Source organism: Schistocerca cancellata, chromosome 5, assembly GCF_023864275.1.
Source record: "Schistocerca cancellata isolate TAMUIC-IGC-003103 chromosome 5, iqSchCanc2.1, whole genome shotgun sequence".
Taxonomy (NCBI): domain Eukaryota; kingdom Metazoa; phylum Arthropoda; class Insecta; order Orthoptera; family Acrididae; genus Schistocerca; species Schistocerca cancellata.
Window position 1 is genome coordinate 125383973 of NC_064630.1, and position 24234 is coordinate 125408206.

General features: G+C 39.5%; 1 protein-coding gene across 2 annotated transcripts in view; it reads right to left on the reverse strand.

The window, feature by feature from the left end:
* The window catches only part of LOC126187793 (tectonic-1), a 97865-nt gene that overhangs the window by 2455 nt on the left and 71176 nt on the right, over positions 1–24234 (reverse strand). The window contains exons 3-4 of one of the 2 annotated variants that reach the window (XM_049929067.1): positions 10338–10497; positions 10031–10233 (exon numbers count right to left, since the gene is read on the reverse strand). The exons of the other annotated variant lie outside the window; for it this stretch is intronic. Of the exons in view, the coding sequence (XP_049785024.1) occupies positions 10031–10233; positions 10338–10497 (363 nt within the window). The remainder of the gene's footprint in view (positions 1–10030; positions 10234–10337; positions 10498–24234) is intronic. 2 annotated transcript variants of the gene reach the window in all.

Below are 24234 nucleotides of genomic sequence, written 5' to 3' on the forward strand. Positions count from 1 at the left end.
CCCCCTATTTTAAAAGAAGGTGAACAAGTATGAAAATAAACCACACTAAAAAACATTAACTGCAAATCATGGAGAAATATTTTTCATAGTTTTATGTGGTTACTTACAGCAAGATTCAGACTCGTTCCACATCATTACGAAATATCGTATTCATGATCCATGGAACTAGTATTAATCTAATCTAATCTAATCTAATCTAATCTAATTTCAAATGTAACTGTTACAGTACCAATTAACAGTAGATTGATTGACTGACTGATATGTTTATTCATCCATATAACAATAAAATTGTATGGATGTTGTCAATTGTGTCTTATGAACTAAAACATACATAGGTTCTAACAATGTTTACAATTCTATTCTTATAATTTTTATGGGACAATTCTTACAATATTTATAATTATGCCATATGCTGTCACTTTATATAGGCCTATGTGGTATTTGTGTCTACTAAATAGTTATCTACAATCATTCTAAATATTCATTTACATTGTAAAACTTTTGCTTAATAAATATGTTTTTAGCTTTTGGCTAAAGATATGAAGTTCATTTACACCTTTTATTTCCTGTGTCAATCAGTTATACAGTTTTAGGCCATTATATAAGATACTGTTCTGTGTTTTGGACTTTTTTCCTGTTTTGGTATAAGAAGTGGCTGGATCTAGTTTCATGGTCATGAATTGAGCTGTTTGTAGCATACAGATGAACATTTGGCCTTACATACATTACAGTCTGGAAAATGTATTCACATGGGACAGTCAGAATTTCTAGTTTTTTTGAATAAATCAGTACAATGGGCCCTATTGCTGCTATTTGTTATTATCCGTACAGCTCTTTTCTGCACCTTGAAGACAGACTGAATATTCCCATCAATTGTTCCCCAAAACATGGTTCCATAACTGAGGACTGAGGGTATGTATCCAAAATATGTCATTTTGAGGCATGAAATATTGCGCACTGGTGCAAGTATTCATAGAGAAAACATGCTGTGGATAGTCTCTTTGTTAAAGCTTTTGCATGTTCTGTCCATTTTAACTGCCTGAAATAAATATCAGCTTTTTTAGGCCTAAGAAGCTAGAAATTAACGATATGTATCTTATTTTCTGCAAACTTCCAGATTTATAACTATTATGAATATTTCAAAATCATAAAACATGGCTGCGAGACACCGATTGTGTAATTCACAACAGGTTGAAAAATCAGCCAACCAGTTGCAAATAAAGGTTTATTATCCCTTTATATAATAAACCTTTTTTTGCAACAGGTCGACTGATTTTCCAATCTATTACGAATATTAATTTTCCAGAAATTGATAATTTTCTATTAATACTTTGAATAAAGATGTGAGATGTTTTTGTGTCCACTTTGTGTGGACTCTTCTATTGCTGCATCACCAATGAACTGTTGTCTCCTCAGTTCATCTCCTTGTAGTCAAAACAAGTGACAGTAACAAAGTGATAAATTGTAACTGTAAGTATGGTATTGGAGGGTCTTTCGATCAATACATTCTAGTTCATTACACAGCATTTTTAGCTACCTAAGCACAAGATATGCTTTGTTGGTGCTCCACAGTTTTCACAATTTTGACCATGATAAACTGACTCTGCAGTGTTCATCTTTGGTACGTCAGTGTTGAATGTATCACAAATTCAGCTAAGTAAAAAAATCTTTGCAATTCACACACTGATTTACATATACAGGCTGACTTTTGGGTTTCCCTTTGTGTGAGATCGTGTATAACAGGTTCATAATTATAGGTTCTGATAATTTGTTGTTCATGTCATTCTCTCATAATCTTCAATTCACTGCATCAATACTGATGTATATCAGGATATATTGTGTATTTTTGACATTTACAAGTGTCTTGAAAAACACTTACTACATCATCAATTGTAAACTTAAATCACGCTTTTTGGCAATCTTTGTTAACAATCATCCACTTATATGTGTGGATGGATATGTGTGTGTGTGTGTGAGTGTATACCCGTCCTTTTTTCCCCCTAAGGTAAGTCTTTCCGCTCCCGGGACTGGAATGACTCCTTACCCTCTCCCTTAAAACCCACATCCTTTCGTCTTTCCCTCTCCTTCCCTCTTTCCTGATGAGGCAACAGTTTGTTGCGAAAGCTTGAATTTTGTGTGTATGTTTGTGTTCGTTTGTGTGTCTGTCGACCTGCCAGCACTTTCATTTGGTAAGTCACATCTACTTTGTTTTTAGACATAATTCATTATATAGTTATGTGAAAAACAGCTGCTTGCATATGCACATTTTTGAGAAGTTTTGTTCATTGTGCATTACTTATTTTGTAAAATATAGGCTTTTATAATTCACAGTTACTGTTCAAAGAATTGTTCATCACAAATTTCAGTGTACATTAATGTAAATAAAGATGCATTTTTGAGAATTTTTTGAAGTTACAAGTTTATTGCATTTATTTTGTAGTAATTACATGTTTTAGATTAAGATACTGTAGCATGTTATAACTAATATATTTTCATTAATTTAGTCTTAATTTTGAACAGGAGTGTATATATCTGCATTTAACACTGTTTGTAAGTTTGTTAGTGACAGCTCTCGGTTGATATACATCTACAGAGCGGCAAGTTAAGTGTTTATCTTTCTCTGTTTTCCTTATAGTGTGTTTATTAATGCATGTTTTTCTGTTTAAGAGGCTTATTCTCGAGTTTCTGTAAGTGTAAATTCATTCAGTTTGTAGCACAGTAGTTGCTTATTTGTTTTGTTTTGAAAGTAACCGTCTGTTCATTTAGTAAGCCAGTCAGTCAGGCTGCAGCTCTCAGAAGATATACTTCTACGGAGTGTCAAGTTAAGTGTTTATCTTTTTCTGTGTTTTCCTCATAGTATATTTATTAAATTTCAAACATGTTTTTCTGTTAAAGAGGTCTAATCTCACATTTTTATAAGTGTAAATTCATTCTGTCTGTAGTGCCACAGTTTCTTAGAGGAAACTTAAGTTCCCTAATATGTAAGTTTCCTTATCATATTTTGGAGGAGACTTTAATCATCCAACAATCAACTAGGAAAAATTTTATAGAAAACTTACGTTCACTAATATGCAAGTTCCCTAATCATATTATCATTAGAGGAGACTTTTAACCATCCAACACTCATCTGGGAAAATTACAGTTCTGTGAGTGGTGTGTGTGACAAGACATCTTGGGAAAAATTATTAAATGCATTATCTGAGAACTACCTGGAAAAGATTGTTCACAAGCTTACCTATCATAAAAATATATGAGATTGTATAGCAACAGACTGCCCACATAGAAATTGGTATCAGCAACAAAGAGGCTGTTGAAGCAAGAATGATTAGCAAATACAGTGGGCAACTAAAACAAGTAGAAGGATTTATATTCTCAGCAAACTATATAAAGAGGCAGTAGTGTCTTATCTCAATAAGAAATGCAGAACATTTAGTTCTGGAGAGAATCATGTAAAAGAACTGTACCTCAAGATTAGAAGAATAGTTGACCTGATAGACACATACATAGTGGAAAATTTCATGAGGCGAGGGCCATCCATGGTATATCATCATTGTATGAACAAAGCCTTCAGTGACTACCATAGCAGAATATTACTGAAGGATCTCTCACAAAACTCAAGAAAATTCTTGTCTTGTGTAAAGGCTGTACAGACATTCATGGACGAGACAAGGACTGAAATTAAGGGCAGCACAGCAAAAGTAGAAATACTGAACCTGGTTTTCAAATGTTTATTTATGTTTATTTTGCTGTTCATGTTGTAAATTAATGATCGCGCAGGCAAAATTAATAGTAACCTCAGAATTTTTGATGATGATGTAGTCATCTACAATGAAGTACTGTCTGAAAAAAATCTGCACAAATATTCATATAATAGAGGGAAACATTCCACGTGGGAAAAATATATCTAAAAACAAAGATGATGAGACTTACCAAACAAAAGCGCTGGCAGGTCGATAGTCACACAAACATACACACAAAATTCAAGCTTTCGCAATAAACCGTTGCTTCGTCAGGAAAGAGGGAAGGAGAGGGAAAGACGAAAGGATGTGGGTTTTAAGGGAGAGGGTAAGGAGTCATTCCAATCCCGGGAGCGGAAAGACTTACCTTAGTGGGAAAAAAGGACAGGTATACATTCGCACACACACACATATCCATCCGCACATACACAGACACAAGCAGACATTTTTTGACATTCAGTTAGATCTTGATGAGATTTCAAAGTGATGCAAAGATTGGCAACTTGTTTTAAATGTTCAGAAATGTTAAATTGTGCACTTCACAAAATGAAAAGATGACGTATCCTACGAATATAGTATCAGCAAGACACAGCTGGAATCAGTAAACTCCCACAAACCTAAGGGTAATGATCACAAATGCTAGGTTGTGGTAAAGCAGATAGCAGACTTTGGTCTGTTAGTACAATACTAGATAAATGTAACCAGCCTACAGAGGAAATTGCTTACAAACTACTCAAGTGTCCCATCCTAGAATATTGTTAAAGTGTGTGGGACCCATACCAAATAGGCCTGAATGGGGATACTGAATGTATACAGAGAAGGGCAGCACAAACTGTCACATGCTTGTTTGACTAGTGGGATGGTATTGCAGAGACATTGAAGAAACTGTACTGGCAGACATGTGAAGATAGATGGAAACTATTCTGAGAAAGCTTACTAAGAAATTTTCAAAAATTGGCTTTAAACAATGGTCCTAGGAATATACTATGACCCTCCACCCCTTCACAGTAGTTTAATTACAGCATTCACAGAGCCATTTAAACAGTCTTTCTGCACTCCATTTGTGAATGGAATGGGAAGAAGCTCTAATAACTGGTACAATGGGAAGTACTCTGTCATGCTCTACACAGTGGTTAATTGAGTATGGATGTAGATTAATGGTAGTATGGGATCTTGTACTGAAATGTGAAGGAGTAAAGTTTTAGATTGGTAACTGACCAATAGTGGCTGCTGTGTAAGAGCACAAGAGCAAGTGAACACCCCAACGTTTGCCACCTTGTGGATTTATTGTTTACTTTTCTTTGAATGGTGTTAAACATAACAGAGATACAATAGTCTGAAATACACGGCACTGAATCTACCATGCTATGCAACATTGGTACTCTTCTTGACTCTGTGAAACTTGGCATCAGTGTCACGAGCACACCTGCAGGTGTGCACATTTTAAGATGCTTTTGCACATTTGTCTTACAGGCCAAATACATATGGATTCAATAATCAATGTACTCAGTTCATAGCATGCACAGCTAGCCCTTCCACTCAACTACAAGTTTACGTCAATGCAACCAGTTGGTAGCACACTGCAGTAGACTTACCCATGTTCACTTGGAATAAATAATGCTGGACGTTGGCACACTCCTCATATATGCCAGTTCATTCGCTATGTACTATAATTAGATCGTACTTTAGTATATGTTATAGTTGTACTGACAGAAAAACCTATTTTGTGGGTTTCTGGATGAGTTACAGTATATCAAATTTTGGATTTTATCATACTGTGATCCATTTGAGGCACTGAGAACCATCATCGTCAATTCTGAGACTAGCATTTATTCATGCTTTTGACATCCGTTGATCTTATGGTGAATCAGGTTTATCTGTGCTGTAGGCCCACAGTGTATATACAAGTATTGGCGTTCACAAAAAGTTGTTTCTCTAATATTGCGTGCTTTTGGCCCTTGCAGCTCTCAGCAATCATTTGCACTCTAGTCAATTGACTATGTTGGTAGACATTACTACTTGAATTTAATTATTTCCAAAAACAGTAGTTTGTGTTTGGAAATGGTTAGTTACTGTGGAGGAATGTGCAATGTCAACATAAACTATGTTGAATCTGTTTTAAGTGCTAACAGAAAAAGTAAATTACCAGGAAAAATTAGCCACAAAAGAACTGCAGCCTCCCAGAACAGATCCATTGATCAAAGTGATGAAATCAAATAAGCGAGACTACAAGCAAACATTTAACAAAGAACTATACAATAAGCATAAGCTGTTGTATGGGTGCAATGTAAGAATGTTTGATTTTTTCAGCCCTACAGTTTATTTGGGAACTAATACAGGTGTTTGGGACATGGTACATTTACCAAAAAAATTAAAAAGCTTAGAAACACCCACTTACACAAAAATGTGAAATGGAGAGTAGCAAAGCTTACACATTTTGTTCTTGCTCTAAACTGCACTTGTACACAAAACAACAAAATTTCACAAAAAAAATTCCTTCTTTTGTCAGACAAGTAATGCATATTATTATTATTACTATTATTATTATTGACAGTGGCAGTAGTTGTATAAATTTGTTCATATGTGTAACTATTGTACAGCAGATGCTATTAATTTCACATTGAAATTGCCTGATTCCAAAAATTTGGGAACATCCAGAATGTGTATTCATGAGCCGTCACTGTCACTGACATTGAGACATCCAACAAACTAAGGCAAGGCTGTCTTGGAGGTGAGGAGATGTGGGTAAATGGAGGTTAAACAGTACATAGTGCATGCCAACCCTGTACATCTGCAAACATTCAGCATTTCAAGTGCGTCCTTCTCAGTGTAAGGTCTGAGTACCTGCCCCTCTATCCTAACCTTCCCAAAACTATCCCTTTTTTCTTCTTGATGAAGAAGGTAGAACAGTTATTTTTTTCTTTTTGTCTGTCTATCAAAAGTACCACTCCAGATACGTATTGGCCAGTCATTCTGTATCCTTTTAATTCTGTATCCTTTTAATTCTGTAGTTTTCCCAAGTGAATATTGCTTTTGATACAACTGCATACTTTCACCACGACAGTGTGATCTGCTACAGGAGTAGAATGACACTGTTATATTATGAACAGTTTTATCTTCCTAATGTTTCTTTGTGGGAACTATAGGTAGAAATACTGATATTTTTCTTCTTCTTCATGTGGCATTATGAGTCTGTGTGCATATTAGTCACTTCAACAACTTTTTTCAAATCTGCCTTCTCCAGTGTGGTTCTCTGCCATCAACTACATCTAATAGTTTTTATAACCTCTTCCATGGCACTTTATGGTCATCCTTTGTCTTCTTCCACTAAATCATGAATCATAAAAGCATTTGTTCTATATATCCACCATTATTATCTTCAACTGCTCCATGCATTAAAATGCAGCTCATCAGTACTCTATAATGTCCATGTTTCACTTCCATGTTTGACTAGTCTGATCATAACTTTGCATAATTGCAGTTTAGTCTGACTGTTGAATACCCTGAAGGCCAGTAACTTCTTAGACAAGTGGAAGCATCTACCAACATTTAAGACATTTGATTTCATTTCGGTTGACACAGAATTTGTCTTATTAATATCAGAGCCCAGACATTCAAAGTTTTACACAAGTGCAGAATTAAAGGTTGATGTTAATAATGTACTGGTATTGAGGTTGTTATTATCCTTCTTGCTGAGCTTGGTCTTAATTTCACTGGTAGCAAATACTGAATGTTAATTAGGTTTACCTGTATAGCTGCACTCTTACATAATTAAACCAGTCATGTTGTGTATGACTTGTGCACCTATGACTTAAAATGGATCATATTACTTTTTTTCTTTATTTGTTCTTTTTCTTTTATACACGTGATATATATAGACACACACACACACACACACACACACACACACACACAAAGTCAAAGGTATTGTTCCTATAAGTGGTAGCAGGCAGATGCATGACAAGATCTGTCATACCAGTATTGTTTAAAAATGTGTATTTCAAGCATACATTAAAAGTGATAGAAAAAGTTATTAAGAAAGAAAAGTTTTATTCATATGTTTACATCAACCACACCTGTCTGTCCATCTTTTTGCCCTTGCTGAGAATCCTGCATCCAGAGGTTCAGAGCAGACAAGAGGAATTAGCGCAAGCAGTGGAGGAGCAATCCAGCATCAGCATTGTTATAATCAGGACTACACACAATGGAATTAATGTGAAGAAGTACATAACTTAAATGATGAATGTTGATCTTAAATGTATTGACATTGGAGGTCTGTTGATATTAGTACCAATTAAAGTTCACCCAGGATAAGTGTACTTTCTAATTTCTTTCATTTATTCTTTCCAATTAACTTTTTTTAAATTATTCAAGCAGCAATTATTAATCAGTTTCCATTATTTATCCACTCACATATTCTGCCACTATTCAGACTGCAAATAAATTGTGAGTAACATACCAATGTTCAGCAATTGTTTGCAAAATGATGCCAATTTGAGTTAACACATTTCACTGATTCTGAGGGGTGCCTTCAAACAATCTAACTTCTCCCCCTGGAATGAGTGATTTCAACAGTCATAAGACAGAAAAATTTAGACTTATATTTTACTTTAGATTTGTACTTTGCAAAACTTATTGTCATCCAAATCCACCTGCCACTTTGCACACACTCTCATATAGAGGACATAAAAATAGGCGCCTCTGGTATAGTCAGACAACTGAAACAGCTGTTAACAAATAAGTCACTACGTCCAGATGACACCTCAATTCGGTTTTCTTTGGCACTGGCTGCTTGCTTAGCTTGCATTTATTGTGAAATCTTGTTCAGTACAAAGTTGCAAGAGATTGGTAAAAAGTGTATGTTACTCCCATATATATAAGAAGGGTAAAAGAATGGACCCACAAAATGACAGACCAATATTCTTAATATTTAATTGCTGCAGAATTCTTGAGCTTATTATAAGTTCAAATATAATAAATTTCCTTGATACAGAAAAGCATCTGTCCACAAACCAGCACAAATTTATAAATCATCAATTGTGTAAAACTCAGCTTGCCCTTTTCTCGCACGATATCCTGTGAACCATGGAAGAGGGACAACAGGCAAATTCCATATGCCTAGATTTGTGGAAAACATTTTACATAGTGCCCCATTGCAGCCTGTTAATGAAGGTCTGAGCATACAGATTAGGTTCTCAGGTATGTGAGTGATGCAGAGACTTTTTAAGTAATGGAACTCACACACTGTCCTGAATGGTGAGTGTTCATCAAAGATAAGGATATCATCAGGAGTGCCCCAAGGAAATTTGATAGGATTGCTCTTATTCTATACATACATAAAAGATCTAACAGATAGTGTGAGTTATAATTTGTGACTGTTTGCTAATTACACTGTAATATATGGTAAACTGTTGTTGTCAAGTCAGTGACTGTTGGAGGATACAGGATGACTTAGAATTTCTACATGAATGGCATCTTGCTCCAAATGTAGAAAAGTGAAAGTTAATGAAGATGAGTAATAAAAACAGCCCTGTAATGTTTGAATACTGTGTTAGTGATGTGCTGCTGAAAACTGTCACATTGATGGAATGTCTAGGTGTAACACTGCAAAGCATTATGAAATGGAATGATCACGTAAGGTCAATAGTAGTAAAGATGAATTGTTGACTTTGATTTATTGGGAGAATTCCACAGAAGTGCAGGTCATCTACAAAGCAACCACAGTGCACAACGCGTTCTTGAGTACTGCTTGAATGTTTTGGATCCCCATGAGGTTGTATTACAGAAAGACATTGAAGCAATTCAGAAGGATGCTGTTAGATTTGTTACTGGTACATTCATCAGACGTATTACGGAAATGTTACATGAAATCAAATGGCCACTCCCAGAGGGAAAACAATGTTCTTTTCATGAAACATTAGAGAACAGGCATTTGTGACAGACTGCAGAAAAAACGATTCTATTGCCTAATTCTAACCTCACATTAGGACTGCAGAGAGAAGATAGGAAAGTTAGGGCTTGTACAGAGGCAAACAGAAAGTCACTTTTCACTGATTCCATTTGCAATTGGAAAATAAAAGGGAATGACAAACAGTGACACAATGTTCCCTCCTCCAACATGCAACATAAAGTGTCTTCTGCAGTTTATTACATAGATGTAGATGTCTTATATGTTGCTTGTATTTATATGACTGCAGACATTTTACTACATTTAATTATGCTATTTTTTGTTTTATTAATTAATAAAACAAACACAAGAAATAGTGGTCAATAAATAATATACATAACTGTACCTCAAGAAATGTGTCAAGATGACTCTGGTTGACAGAAAGAGGATCAGCAATAATGGTGAAATGTTTATAATACCAGGCTGCACTCAGGCCATCATCAGCATCACAGGAGCTTACAATGCGAGTGCAATGGCCTGACCATTCCCTCAAATACTGAAGTGTATGTGTCACTTGGCAGTATTCGTTTGTTAACTTTGTTGGGAAACCTGATGAGAATTGGAAATTACACTCATGAGTAAGGTAAGTAATTTATTTTAAGTTAATAAAATAATTTAATAAATATGATTTTTATAGTAATCCATTAACATACTTAATGGATGCATTGTAGAATTGTGAAAGGTCCAAATTATATCAGCTGCCTTGTAATTTCCACTGAAATTGAAGACACTGTGATTTGCAAAATTCTCTGACCAAGGGTATGTGTTTCTTACAGGCAGAGCATTTTTAAAATCTTCTATGTTTGTGACAACCTGGTTTGAGAAAGAAATGGCTCATTATAATATTATAAAATTACACACGAAAGACAGGCATTACATGGAGGCTAAATAAACATATTATAGTTGAAAAACTTATGGTCTACAAATATATTTTTGATAGTTAAACACAACATAAAATAGTGGATTGCCAGGAACCTATTTAATTTTTATCTGTTTTTATACTGACTTGTGATATAACAAACTGTAACTGAAATCTACATGAATCAAGATCCACTGCTTTTGTATAGTTGCATAATATTTAATGAACCCTACAGTTGTGTATCTCATTTATAATACGAGGTTTGGAACTTAAATAGTGGCAACTATTTATTCACAATCAATACAAAAGAGTTACACATTTGCACCTGTTACTGTCCTTCAGAGTAGTCACCAGCATTGTGTAGAACCCATTGCCAGCAATGTGGAAGGTGTAGTATATGTTAGCAGAGCCTGTTCTGTTGATGGTGCAAATGGAGCAGTCTAAAATTATGGTGATTCTAGTGTATGTACAGTATTACTGTTCATTTCTGGAGCATCACCTGTGGTCAGCTTTGTGAAAGAAGTGGCAACACTTTCTGCACAATCCACCCATCATTTTGAACGACACTGCAAGCTGTTGCTGCTCTGTTCGGTCAGTGGGACTGGGAGTACTGTACCATCCACCATACTCCCCGGACTTAAGTCCTTGTGACTTTGATTTGATTGCAGAGATGAAGGAACCACTTTGTGGCATTCATTTCAGAACTGTTCCAGAGATTCGACAGGCAGTAGACCGCTCCATTCCCACCATCAACAGAACAGGCTCTGCTAACGGTATACTACGTCTTCCACATCACTGGCAACGGGTTCTACACAGCGCTGGTGACTACTTTGAAGGACAGTAACAGGCATGTAACTCTTTTGTATCAGATGTGAATAAATAGTTGCCATTATTTAAGTTCCAACCCTCATATTAGGGAAAAGGGTAATAAAGAACAGCAATAAGATACCAGAGCATATCATAAACCATTAAGAACTCTTGACTGATAAAGGTACAGCTGTTATTAGAAGATGCCACATGGATTTTCATTTTTAGAGCTATGTCAAGACACAAAACTCACTAGCAAACAACAGTAATCATTCTTTCCATTTTCAAAAATTCAGTTCTTCAGTTAAAGGTAAAGAGTAACTGCTTCTGTTTTGACAACAGGCCCTTACAGTAAACCATCAGCAGCTCTGCAACTGCCTCTGCAGGTAGCAGCTGTTACCTGATTTACAGTGTGCTTTCATAATCAATAACACAGAGAAAATATGACTGATCATGTTACTTTATTTTTCAGTAAATATGCCATAGGCTTTGATAAAACTTTACTAATCTTAAAAATTTGAGATTTGACATTTTACGAGTGAAAATTTTACTTTGTGTACAGTCAATAACTATAGGAGAATTGAGCTTCTACTTCTACAGCTACATTTATGCTTCAGATACCACTTTATGAGATAGGACACATATTATTAGTGGGTCTGACAGCCTCGCCATTCCATTCATAGATAGCAGTAATGAAGATTCTCATACCACAGGTATTGTGCAGCACATACACAGAGGACAGAAAGATAAGGAACTCAAAGAATATATAGCTCATACAGAGGCCTACTGACAGTTGTTCTTCCCATGAACCATACATGAATGGCATAGAAAAGAGGGGAAATGAAGGTCTTATCACAAATACCTCTCATCAGACACTTTAATGTGGTGTACAGAATATAGATGCAGATATAAAAAGAGGGCCTTTCAGTATGTATCCATTTTATATTTTACGAAACATATCCACAGATAACAAATCTGTTGTTATGCAAGGAGTAAGTATTCAAGAACACATTCTTTGCACGCTGAAAATTTTAATGTGGTGTACAGAATATAGATGCAGATATAAAAAGAGGGCCTTTCAGTATGTATCCATTTTATATTTTACGAAACATATCCACAGATAACAAATCTGTTGTTACGCAAGGAGTAAGTATTCGAGAACACATTCTTTGCACGTTGAAAATAAAACTACAGATAATGGTCTAAGAAGATAACAACCCCTCATCATGTGAAGAAGAGTTGAGCAAAGAACATGCGCAGAAATAAGATACAGAATACTGTAACTCAGCTGTTGAACTGGTTCTCTCCACCAGACAGTCAGGACATAACAGGACATAATGTAGTAAGAATGGCTATTTATGTGTTATACAGGGTACGCAGCAAACTTTTAGGGTCAAAATTGTATGGACGGTGCAGGATCCTAAACTGAGGTTTGGGACATCAGGTTTGTGCATAGTCTGTTGAAGAATAAAAGCTCAAAAGCTTAATACTCAATGCTTTGCTTATGTGCATATTTATGGTTCAATGCATCTTCTATTCGACCGTGGTCTTCTTCCCTAACAGCAGTGTTTACACTCACCATTATTGTATAATTAAAAAAAAATAAAAGAATAAAAAGCTTTGAGAATTCTTGATATATCCATAAATACTCAACTTCTTAATTACAACACCTTTTCTGAGGGCCTGAAGATGATGATTATGAAACTCACTGAAATGTTGTGACATGATGACACCACCACTTGGCTGATAACCTGAGGATATTTTATCCACGTGGATTCTGCAAGCAATGGCTGTGTAAAAATCAGCATGCCCTATTCATCTAGCAGAGCCAGAAGTCAGTAGTGGTATGATAAGACCTGGATGAAACATTCTGTGGTATATTAACATGCAGCTTGGAAAATCACTCAGGGGAGAGGAATGTTTACAACGGCCATAACATTTGTAACAAAGTTCCTGAATTTACTGTCCTTCACTCAAATTACTTCAGATCTGAGAGCCAGATGAAACCTGAAATAGAAAACATTTAAGCAGGCATGCAGTGTATATCAGAATGACATGTTACACACCATAACAGGGGGAGCATTCACTACTACAGTCAGTACAAATATTGTCTCTACTGAGGTTGAAACCATGAAGCTATCTGGACACAAGCAACTCGCTAAGTAACCTCAAGTTAATCATTGGATGTTTTTACCATACATCCAATTCTGCCCTAACAGTGGCAGAATCAGTCAAAGAAAGTCTACACTCAGAAGCACAGAAATACACAAGTCACTAAATATTAGTGTGAGGTGACTTTATCCTACCAAGTATACACTGGGACACCAAATGATTCACTATAGTGGCACACAAGGGTCGTCTTGCGAAGTAGTTCTGAACACGTTTTCTAAAAACTGTCTTGAGTAGCTAGTTCAACAACCCACACAAAATGGAAATATTTTATACATTGTAACTACAAACAGATGTGCCCTTCTTGATAGTGTCAGTAGAAAGACAGGATTTAATGGTTACTGTGTAGTCAAAGTGACAATGATTATGAAAGTTCATAAATCTATCAGGACTAGGAGAATATATATGCTGGAAAGAGCAGATCAGCAGTTGCTAGCATCCAATTTAGACAGTGAATGGACATCACTTAATTTCAATATGATAGACATAGAGAAATTACTGCAAAGTTTGAACTGATAGTGAATCTTGCTTTGGAGAACTTTTACAAGTAAGTAGATTAACAATGGAAAAGACACGCTGTGGTTTAATGAGAAAATTCAAAAAATGCTGAGAAAGCCAAGATTGTTGTTCTCTCGGGTCAGAAGAGAAAGTGAAAATGCTTACAGACAAAAGTTAGCAGAAATCTGTGTGTATATAAAAAGATCAATGTGTGAAGCATGCAACACCATCCACTATAGTGAAGTATCTTGGTGAGAACTATAGCAAATACAGGTCCTATGTAAAATCACTATGCGGATTCTGTCCAATCATTGGTTGACCAGTCTGGTGTGGCAATAGAAAGACGGTAAAATGAAAGCTGAAGTTTTAAATTTTTCATTTATAAAATCTTTCAATCAGTAGGATCATAGAAACATAGCACCATTTGACCATTGCACAGATTTCTGGATGGAGGACATGGAAATTGGCATCCTTGGAATAGAGAAGCAACTGAAAGAGTTGAAAACAAAAAAGTTTCCAGGTCCTTATGGAATCCCAATTCGTTTTCACAGAGAGTTCTCTGCAGCACTGGCCCCTTAATTAGCTTGTATTTATCACCATTCTCTCATCCCGCACACAGTCAAATCACCGGAAAGAAGCACAGGTGACTTCTGCATATAAGAAGAGTAGAAGAATGGACTCACACAAGTACAGAACCATTTACTTAACATCAATTTGTGGCAGATCCCCTCAACATGTAACATTCATTGAGATAGAAATAATACTGTCCACAAACCAGCATAAATTTAGAAAGCACAACTCATGCAAAACTCAGCCATGGATGAAAGGAAAAAAGCAGCTCCTTATTCCTAGATTTCCAATAAGCATTTGACATGGTGCCCAACTGCAGGTTGTTAATGAAGGTCTGAGCATACAGAATAAGTTCCAAGGATATGCGAGTGGCTCAAAGTCTTCTTAAGTAATAGAATGCAGCTGTCATACTCATCAGGAAAAAGGATATCATCAGGATTGCCCCAGGGAAGTGTGCTAAGACTGCTCGTTTCCTATAAACATAAATTACCTGACAGATAGGTTGAACAGCAGTCTATGACTGTTTGCTGATGATGTTTTAGTATACTGGGAAGTGTAGTCATTGAGTGACTGTCAAAGGATTCAGCATGGCATAGACAACATTTTTAACTGGTGTGAGGAATGGCAGAAAAATGTATGTTAATGTAGATGAGTATGAGAAACAATCCTGTAATATTTGAATACAGTGTTAGTAGTGTACTGCTTGACAAAGTCACATCGATTAAATATCTAGGTGTAACTTTGTAAAGTGGTACCAAATGCAACATGCACAGAAGGATGGTAGTAGGGAAGGTGAATGTTTGACTTCGGTTAATTTGGAGAGATTTTAGGAAAGTGTAGCTCATATAAAAGGAGACCCCATATAGAACACTTGTGTGACCCAGTCTTCAGTACTGCTTGAGAGGTTGGGATCCCCACCCAGTTGGATTAAGGGAAGACATCAAAACATCCCAGAATCAAGCTTCTAGATTTGTTACCAGCAGATTCAATTATCATGTAAGTGTTGAGTAGATGCTTCATGAACTCAAGTGGGAATCCCTCAAGAGAAGATGTTATTTTCACAAAATGTTGTTGAGGAAATTTAGACAGCATTTGCAACTGACTGCAGAACAATTATACTTCCACTAGCATGCATTGTTTGTAAGGACTCTGGAGACAAGATAAGAGAAATTAGGGCTTGCATGGGGACATATAGGCAGTTATTTTTCCCATCCCATTGCAAGTGGAATAGTAAAGCTAATGAATAGTTGGGGTACATGTACCTTGCACCATACACCATACAGTGGCTTGCAGAGTATGAATGTAGATGTAGATGAGTCATGACTATACAGTTACTGTTCAAGCAGCTATCAGTACAACAAAATACCGTATATACTCGAATAATCCGTGCCCTCAAATAATCTGCGCACCCCAATTTTGAGGAAGAGGAAAAAAAATTTATTTTTTGCTTTAATTTGTTTTATTTACAAAAAAATTGTTCCAACATTATGATGTGTTCAGAAGTATGTATAATAACTACTGGTTTGAAGCAACGCTGCTGTACCGGTTGATACATCATTAAAACGCAACCGATTCAGTGGCGTGCAGCTGGCCAGCTGGCAGGCAGGCGGCCAGCGGCGTGCAGCTGGCCCATTAGATGGGCGGGCGTCCAGGGAACATTATCACCGCCAGCCAGGACTCAATGCGTACGTACAATAGCAAAAAACGAACGTGAATTATCATGTTTAAGAATTTGTTAATACGGTATGTGCAATAAAATATTTTAGTCAATACCAGTACGTTTCCTCTCTTACCACTATTCATCACTTTCATCATCATCACTAGTGGGAGAATCATTGTCGTCTTCACCATCTTCCCATAGAGTGTCGTCCTCTGTTCCATCCAGTGAATTTGTGATTCGACATTTTTTGAAGGATTTTTCCACGAGTGGTTGTGGAATGGAGTCCCATGCACTTTTCACCCATTCACAAATCTGGGACAAATCCAGCCGTTTGATTTTTCCACTTGGTGTGAACTTATGGTTTTCATCAACCATCCATTGCATATATCGCTGTTTAAGTGCAGCTTTGAATGGCCGATTTACACACACATCTAGTGGTTGTAGGATGGATGTTAGGCCTCCAGGGATAATGACCAAATCAGTTTTCCCTTTTTGTAATTTGTCTCGCACTTCCTTAGTTGTATGTCTGCGGAAGCTGTCCAGGACCAACATGTTGGGTAAATTCAGTAACGCAAAACATGTGTCACCCAGTCAATTATAAGTTCATTGTCCATCCACCCTTTCAGATTCACTCTCACTAACACCAGTATGCCTTTTACTGATATTTTCAGAATAGTTTTCCTTTTAAATATCACGTAAGGTGGTAGCTTTCATCCATCGCCAGTTACACACAACATCACTGTACATCTTTGTTTCTCACTGCCGCCAGTTCGTATCATGATGCTGGATTCTCCTTTCCTGTTCACTGTGCTGTCGTGCGGCATCTCAAAATAGACTGGCGTTTGATCTGCATTACCAATTTGTGATAATATATAGGATGGTTTACGGCACAGATTTATCACATAACGATGAAAATTCACTATTTTTTCCTCGTAATCACCTGGAAGCTGCTCAGCGATAGTAGTTTTCCTCTGGAATCCTAAACCATTTCGGTTGAAAAATCTTGATAGCCAGCCCTGGCTAGCTTTGAAATTGGTAATGCCTAGTTCTTTGGCTAAAGACAATGCTTGAAGTTGACACATTTCACTAGCCACCGCACATCCGTATCGTCGCTTCTGATCTACATAATCGCACAGCCTTTTCTTGAGGTCCAGATGCTTCGCTTTTTGGCCTCGAAATGCCTGGCGATTACTATTAGATTTTTGAAGATGCGTTTTATTTTTTCGCCAGTCATGAATACAACTCTCACTGGGACTGATGACCTCAGAAGTTAAGTCCCATAGTGCTCAGAGCCATTTGAACCATTAGAACAACTCTCACTCACTTTCTTCCTGCTGCACGGTTTCCAATCTTCTCAGCTTCTTCAATAATTTTCACTTTTTCTTTAGCAGTGTACGAGCGATAACGAGAACTTGTAGCTATAATTAACCAGTTTCAAGACGTTAATACTTCACTCCTAATGTGCTACTGATGCGTCACAGACTGAGGCCACTACAATGCAATAGTATAATGGGATATATTGTTGAAGGTGGAGCAGTACCAACAATGTTTCGAATAATCCGCGCATCCCAGTTTTTCATCCTAAAATATGGGAAAAAACATGAGTGGATTATTTGAGTATATACGGTAATGCAACTTGGACAAAGACAAGAACATTAAAGAAAATGCATTTAGTGTCTTCTATCAAAACATCAGAAACCTAATAAAATCTCATATCCATTCATAAAATTGATAAAGTAGATGGAATTTCAGCAGATTTGTTCTGCATATCAGGTCATCATATATAAATCAATGAAATGGAACAGATTCATCTTGAGAGACACAAGCTAATATCATATCACAGTAGAACCAATAAAAGAAAGGCATAGTGGCTACATATGCAGAAAGTATAGTTAACCAAAGGGCCTTCAGGTTAACAAGTATTATGTTGAATTATGTTGAACATCTTTTTGAAGACTGTGTCACAGCAGTGAGTCAGAAATCACACAAGCCTGTAGTCCTGCCAGTTCACAGACAATGAGCATGAAGTATGTTACAATTCATAAAGCCAATAGAAACCACTTTAATAAAGTTATGAAAACTTAACTATTTGGAAAGACTTCAACAAGGTTTTTCTGTCAGACAGTACTGAGTGGACAAAGAGTTGTCCAGCTTTGGATTATTTTCCATAGTAAAAGAATTTGGAGGCTCAGCTACTACTACCAGGCCACTCCAATCCCCTGCCAATGGTTGTTTCACTGCTAACAGACAGTGATTTGTGATCTCCAATGAAGTTAACCTCAAACTTTGCAGCTCTACAACGGTCGAGTGTTATGCCATTACTTCAAAACAATGGACTCAGGTTTTGTGTTACCAGACTGTGCACGCCAACATGTGAAAGGTGAATCGTGTAATGATCGGTCAATCGTGTAGTGTTCAAAGGGACCCAAATTCGCACATGTGCTTTGATCCCCTACATGCCGCAACGTTGGTTACAGTAGTGCCTTGTGCAACACCGCCATTCTTTCAAAACACACACGCGGTCAACTGCTATCAAGCTATGCCAGTTTTGCCTTCCTCACAATTTAATAACGGACATTTTTATACATCAAGTTCGCCAGGCTCAACCACCAGATCTGTCATCCAGTTTCTCAACCAAAGGGGTTCGAGCACACCCGACAGCACTTAACCATCCGGGAACGTTGTACCACAAAAATGTGACCGCCAACAGGTTTCACCAGTGATTTATGGTCCTACCACATGGGGTGCATTTCCAATGTGCACAGAAGACTCTCACTGTTGCCACACCGAGTACCAAACCATCCCCTCCCCCCCTCACTCATTGGGGGCTCTGATTCTGACCATACAGCCAATCTCTCCTTCCGCAGTACCGTATGCGCTTACTGCACCAGACTTCCACGTCATTTCCAAGGCGGACAATTTACGTACTGTGCCTTTAACCTCCGGTCCAGTTTACGGGCCTAACTCATGCGCTGCTCATCTGTTCATTCCCACAGTACCGATCGTTCCTTCCATGTCGTGCCTCCGTGACTCATCAGGGACATTGCAACCGGCCATTGTTTGGGACGTGTTTGCTAGTAACATGCCCACGCCGGTAGTGCTGGGTTACAGGACAGCCTATCCTACCACAGGACAGCAGGCCTTCCAAGATACGCAGAAACCCACCCCCCCCACCCCCCCCCCCTGGCCGTCTGCTGAAGCTACCTCCTTTATACGAGGACAACCCCATTTCATCGTTCACACTTGTGGAGCTCCTTTTCGTGTTACATCAGGTGACTGATGACAACTCTAAATTTCTATGTCTCATCACACACCTCCATGACCACTCACCTTTAATTTGTGACCTCTTCCTTTTGCCACCACTGCCACCTAAATACAAGTTCACCAAGAAGGCAATATTGGACCGACTCACCTGCTTGCCACAGGAATTAATAATCAAGATCCTGTGTGAGGAACACCTGGGGGACCGCACTCCATCACAACTCTGGCGCCGCCTTCGGCTACTTGTGAGTGAACACACCATACCGGATGTTACCCTGTGGGTGGTATCATCTGCCAAGTTACCTACTGACCTGCAAATACACCTGCTACCACACTTCTTCGAGTCTATCGGCTCTCCCCTTCGCATCGCAGATCAGCTGTATGCACTACTGCGACAAAAACAACCAGCACACCTCTCACCGCTGGTTGGCACTATGCCGCCTGTTTATCAGCCATCTGCCGGCAGAGGCAGGGCTCATTCCACCTCCAAGCCATCTACACCACTGGACAGTACTTGTTCTCTCTATCCTCTTTCCAAGCACTCAAGAATCGCACATGCACCATATGTCCCGGTTTACATTCTGGAATAGATCAACATGGAAAAACCTCCTCCACTGTCACAATTACCGCCACCACCACATCCGGCTCATCTGTACTGTAGGTACTACAAGATTTTTGGGGAGGAGGCCAAGAAGTGCAGATTGCCTTGCCAGCACCCAAACGGCGACTGTAGGATCTAAAAGACGCCGAGTCCTGCGGGGAACTTCACAAGCGTCCTCAAACATTGCACTTCGTCCACTCATCCTCTCGGCCGAGCAGTCATTTATGCGTGACTGACATTTCGTCGCGGCTTGTTTTCCTAGTCAACACAGGCGCTGACATGTCCATCATACCTACATCATTGACTCCTCCCATTTTTTCACTGACAAAGTCACATCTACGTACTGTCAATGAATCAACATTACAAACTGTCGGCTCTGCTAAAGTTATGGTGCATCAATCTCCTTCTCTACGTTTCCCATGGACTTTTTACATCGCTGATGATGAACCAATTCTCGGTATGGATTTCTTGTCCCATTACAAATTCTCCCTGAACATAGTCCAAGGTTCAGTGCTACACCACCCTTGTGACACTCAGATACCGTGCTCAGGCACTTATGCTCGTTGTTCCGTTTATGTCGCGACGTGTAATTTGGTTCACGAGTGCTCCACCCTCGCGGACAAAATTGTGACCTGTATCACTAATCTACTGTCAGAGTATGATGCAGCAGTGCAACTCTGTCAGCAAAACGATGAGTTGAGGCAATGAATTGCTCACACTTTCGACGAGCTCACCGCAGCTCGTATCTCGCTGCTGCAGCTGCAGTTCACAGTTCCTTCACCTGATCGACCTTCATCAGCAGAAACCAGCATGGGCACTCATCAGATTAGTTCAAAAGCATTCAATGCATGTGATGAATCACGTTCTGTGATCTCTGCACCCACCACACACCTGCTACGTGCAGTGCCACATGTTTCAAACAGTGCTTCTAATGACAGTCGCGCACGTAATGCGAACAGGCCCATCGCGCAGGCAGCCGCCCCACATGTTGGTAAACATTCCCCCTCTCTCACACATCAACCACATGATTCGGCGGCCATCGTCATTCCCCGCGCAACACCAATGCCTCTTTTGCCCGTGCCGATTACTAAAGGCAAAGCTAACAACAGACAGTCACTGCACGCCCCGATCCGCTCGGTGATGTGCGTGCAGCTGACCTGTCCAAACAAGCGCATGCTGCACCTAAGTAATAGGCACGTGACTTTCATGCTGCCTTTTCCCACTCACGCTAATGGCTATGCCTCATCGCACCCCACTTCATGTCAGGACGTTACTCAGCCTTGTGTGCAGTTCTGTTTCTTCTGTCACTGACAGAATGACACACATGATAATTACCACTCCCAGCCCTCCTATTAGGCACATGGTTAGATGCCTCAACACCATTAAGTTGCGCGCAGCCCAGCAGCAAATTAACAAACTTCTGGAGGCAGGCTTTCTACAGTCATCGGACAACAACTAGTCTTCGCCAATTCACCTCGTCACCAAACACAACAGTTCTTTTTGAATGTGTGTTGATTACCGATGCTTAAATTCTTGTACCATCATAGACATTACCCACTGCCGAACATATACAATTTCACCCATATGTTATTGGGCACCACAATCTTCAGTGTGATTGTCTGTAAACATGCCTATCACCAGATTCCCGTAGTGCTGGAAGACATGCCAAAGACTGCTGTCATCACACCGCTCAGTTTGTTCCAATACAACTTCATGACATTCAGCTTGAAGAATGTGGCACAAACATGGCAACGTTTCATTGACTCAATCTTACGACAGTTCGAGTTCTGCTTTGCATACCTGGATGACATCCTCATTTTCAGCAAGTAGACTGAGGACCATGAAGATCACTTATCCCAGGTCCTCGAGACCTTGAACTCCAATGGCATCGAGGCCAACAAATGCAAATTACAATTGTGCGAGTCTTCTGTGACATTTTTGGGTTACACCATCTCTGCAGATGGAATACAGGCTCCCAAATCCCGTGTGCACGCTATCACGTCATTGCCACCCCTGGCTACATACAAAGAACTCCGACATTTCCTAGGTACTATAAATTACTACCGCCAACATCTACCTTCTGCCGCTGCCGTGCAGGCCCCTCTGACAGAGTCGCTGTCTGACGAACAGACTTTGAACCTTTAGCCAGTCTGCTGGACTGAACCTATGCTAGAGGCATCCAGGGCCGATATCAGCGTCGATAGGTCACATCGACCACGTAAAGCATGATCTTTGAATTGTAACTGCTCTGACGAGCCACCATGTTAATGTTCCAGTCAGCCTTTGTACCTTGTACAGTGTACACGTGTATCTTTCTTTGTGCTGAAATATATGTATGTATAGATATTTATGGGAATAGTTGGTTACGTATACAGTTATCCGTATTCCCATTTCCCATAGACCCAAAAAACCTTCAGTGATTTAGATGTAAGTAGATTGCAACTTACTTGAGACATGGCACATTAAGTTGCATATAGGCACAATTAAAAGACACTTACACAAAGCTTTTGGCCACAACCTTCATCAACCAAAGAGAAAAAGAAAAACACACTCCATTCATACACTCATCTCAGGCCAGAATGCCTGGTCCCAAACTCAACAGGACCCAAACTCAACAGGTTATTACCACCAGTATTGTTAAATGCTCCACTCTATTACCTTATGTACTACGCTCAAACACATAAAACACTTCAAGAATAAAGCAAAAACTATTTTGAACATTATAAGACAAGAAACAAACAAAACTAGCTGCCCAACTGAAATTGAGCCCCCACAAAATAGTGCTGGCAGAAATGGTGACACTTTCTGTTATAACCTTTAAATCACTAATAAATTGTGTGGATATACAAACGTAGAAACAATAGTGGGTTTCATGCTACCAACTCCGTATCTGTCACTCAACTGCCGTGCCGTGACATGCGGCTGGCGCCGTTCATAGCTAGGTGGCGCTCCCGAGCTCAGCCGAGCTGCAGAGCACCTCTATTGCCGTGTTCGCGTACTGACATAGCGGCACTTTTAAATCTCATGGCACTGTCATAACACTTTTCCCCCCTTGAAAAAAAAAAAGACACTCCCTTCCTTGGAGACACGGACAGTGCGGAGACATCCATGGCCTCTTGGGAGACCCCGAGAAGATCCCGCGGAGAAACATGAGAATATGGTCGAAAATGTTCAGGACGGAAGCTTGTGCGTGGAACGTGCCTCCTGGACAAAATGATGGGTGAAAACTCTGGAGCAGCATCCATAGGTGTCGTGGACCTGGGGGTGTGCTCCAGCGAGATGGGTCCCGGAGAAGACGGCATCGCGACTGGGGCCGGTTCCGGCGTACTCGAAAGCGGCAGCGACGTTGGCTGCAGCGACACGCACGGGAGATCGGCAGCAGTGACAGGACTGGCTTCTCGGGCTGGTGGAGGTGAAAGAAGGGGCTGTGGCACCGGCGAGGCCACCACTCGTGGGCGCATCTGGTCGTAATGGCGAACAACCATGCCGTCGTCCGTACGTATTTCACAAAGCCGGCGGCCGCCAAGAGCCTTGACCACCCGTGGAATCCATTTAGGGCGAGATCCATACCCTCGTGCCCACACGTCGGCGCCCACCAAGTATTTTCCCACACTAGGCGACGCAGTACTAGGCCTGACAGGGGAAGCAGGTGCAGTAGAGTGCGCGGTTGGCGGCCATGCAAGAGTTCAAGAGGGCTGCGATCACCCAGATGCGTGAAGCGATAAGAACTCAGAAATTGCAACAGAGCATCATCGGTAGAAAAATCAGTAAGGAATTTTTTCATCTGGCTTTTGAAAGTGCGGACAAGGTGCTCGACCTCCCCATTCAATTGGGGATGGAAGGGCGGTGCTGTAACATGATGAATCCCTTGTCCAGTACAAAAATCACGGAAGGCCTGCGAAGAGAACTGAGGGCCATTGTCCATGACAATCGTGGATGGAAGACCTTCTAGCGCAAAGATTTTGGACAAAGCCAGCATCGTCGCCGCAGTGGTGGGCGACGGACATCGAACAACAAATGGAAACTTTGAGAAGGCGTCAATCAACAGTAGCCAATAAGTGCCGAGGAAGGGGCCGGCAAAGTCAGCGTGCACCCGTTCCCATGGCTGCACCGGATCAGGCCACG